We start from the raw sequence: 2,101 nt of genomic DNA on the forward strand, positions 1-2,101 counted from the left end.
GGATAAATGCCCGGGCCGGAGGGCAGCGCCTGGCTGGCGGCTCCTCGGGGCCGCGGTGCAGGGTGTGCCCGGAGCATGGCTGGCGACGGGTGCAACCGCCGCCTTCTTCTCCTTCTCCTCCTCCTCACGCTGCTGCTGCTGCAGGTGCGTGCGGGCCTGGGGCGGGCAGGGGTCTGGCTGCTGCGGGGCGGGTGGGGCGCCGCGGTCTGACCCTGCTCCCCTCCTCTCCTCTCCTCTCCTCTCCCAGGCGGCGCCCGGCTCTGCCCAGACTACCTGCGAGGCCCCTGAGCAGTAAGTACCGGCTCCCGCCTCCCGAGAGCGCTTCTGTCCTTGTCTCCCCGCCAGCCGGGCTGGGATGCAAGATCATCCCTTTCGGAAGCCTTTTTGGAGCACTGTGTGGGGCAATGAGCACCATCTCCAGCAGCTGCAGGCTTGATGCTGCTTTAATTTGCTTCAGCCTGTGTATCCTGATGATCTCCATGCATGTGCCGGTGGTACTGGAGGGGTAAAGGCCTTGGCTCTCTGCGGTTGAGTGTGCGTGACTTGGCCAGGTGCATCAGTGTTTTTCTTCTCCCCTGCCAGCGTGCTGCTGAATTGAGGGAGAGGGGCGCCTATGTTTTGCATCGTGGATGGTTTGGAGTAAAATGTCTCTTGCACAAAGATGCTATCAAAAGCGTCTGAGCAGGAGGAAGGAAGCTGCCTCAGGCTGGGACTTTCAAATGGACCAAAGTTGTGTCCACCTTCCACCGAATTCAAATGCCTGACTCTTGTTGGCCCTTTGTAAAGCCCAGCTTACCAACACTTCTCTCTCCAGGAGTTGGGGAGGTGCCGTTTTGGCCTTTTTGAATGCATAAACTTTGCAGGTCTATACAATTTCCAGTCCCACAGTCACCTTGGGTTTTGCTTCATTTTAGCATCACCCTAAGTTCCTTTTGGGTCTGTTTTCTTAAGCTGCTGATTTGGCTTCCCTTCTTCACTTTGCAATTAGTGTAAAGTTTATCTTTTGTCACCAAACATAATGCCTGAATGTAGAGATTGAAGTTAGTCATTTTATCTACCTTCGTTTGTAGGTGCACTCAGAATATGTCTAACTGGACTAGCCTGTGGTATGTCTGGTAAGTTCGTGTCTCTCTTATCTGATGTGGAATAGACTCGGAAGAAGTTGTGGTAAACAGTATCAATAGGAAGAGACAAATTTATCAAATCATGGCTTATAGTGGAGGGCTTAGGTGAATGAAGGCTGCCAGTAGAGTACATCTCAGACGAGCTAGACCATAGAGTAGATCAGATGCATGGGACGCAGTCCTTGAAGTGCCTCGCTTCCAACCTCCAGCATGTGAGATGGATGGTTCCCCACCTTTTCAGATTCAAGGCACTCCTTGGAAAATGTCAGCGCTCAGTTTTCACTTAATTTTTGGCCACAGAAAAATAATAGAACAATGTTTCTCTCACAAAGAGCTTAGGAAGACCACAGCAGGTCAGAAATGTTTTTAACTTTATGGCTTCCTATCTGAAATCTCTGGGATTATCTTGTAAATCATGTCTGCACACCTAACGGTGCTAACATTGCATGGCCCCCCAACAAGGATCACAAGGAGAGACTCTGGTTGAGAATCACTGTTAAAATCTAAAGCCTTCATACCTCTTCTGTACAGATAACCTTGTTAAAGAAATTTGCAGCCCAGCAGGAGTAAGGCTAGGCATTGTATCATATAATGTTTCTCCTTCATATCTCTCCCTTTTATGGGAGGGAAAATTGTTGCATTACAATGTTCTTTCTTTCAAGGATTGCTGAACTCCTGTTCATTGACAAACTGGTGACCTTGTTTATTGGCTAGTTTTATTTTTATAAAGGAGGAAAAAATGAATAGAAAGACAAACATGTTTTTTATAGAGTTAGGTCACTCCTCCAGAATGTGTGCTACGATGAACCTGGCTTAAAGTTGAATTTGATGGAAATTATTATGCTGATGTTCTTGTAAGCAGCAGACTGCCTATTGTATTTTGTATGTTAGGATCTTTCGCCTACATAGGCCTTGAACCTGGTCTTTCTCTAGCTAGGCCTCCCCGTCAAAACCCACCAAACAGGGTTTGACTCTGA

General features: G+C 48.5%; 1 protein-coding gene across 1 annotated transcript in view; it reads left to right on the plus strand.

Moving 5' to 3' along the window:
• Nucleotides 1-6: 6 nt before the first annotated feature.
• Nucleotides 7-2,101, plus strand: part of TMEM52 (transmembrane protein 52) — an 11,041-nt gene continuing 8,946 nt past the window's right edge. Inside the window, exons 1-3 of the mRNA XM_019511691.1 lie at nucleotides 7-144; nucleotides 248-291; nucleotides 1,071-1,115. Of these exons, the coding sequence (XP_019367236.1) occupies nucleotides 7-144; nucleotides 248-291; nucleotides 1,071-1,115 (227 nt within the window). The remainder of the gene's footprint in view (nucleotides 145-247; nucleotides 292-1,070; nucleotides 1,116-2,101) is intronic.

This window comes from Gavialis gangeticus, unplaced genomic scaffold (genome assembly GCF_001723915.1).
Source record: "Gavialis gangeticus isolate Ggan-Ray unplaced genomic scaffold, GavGan_comp1, whole genome shotgun sequence".
NCBI lineage: Eukaryota > Metazoa > Chordata > Crocodylia > Gavialidae > Gavialis > Gavialis gangeticus.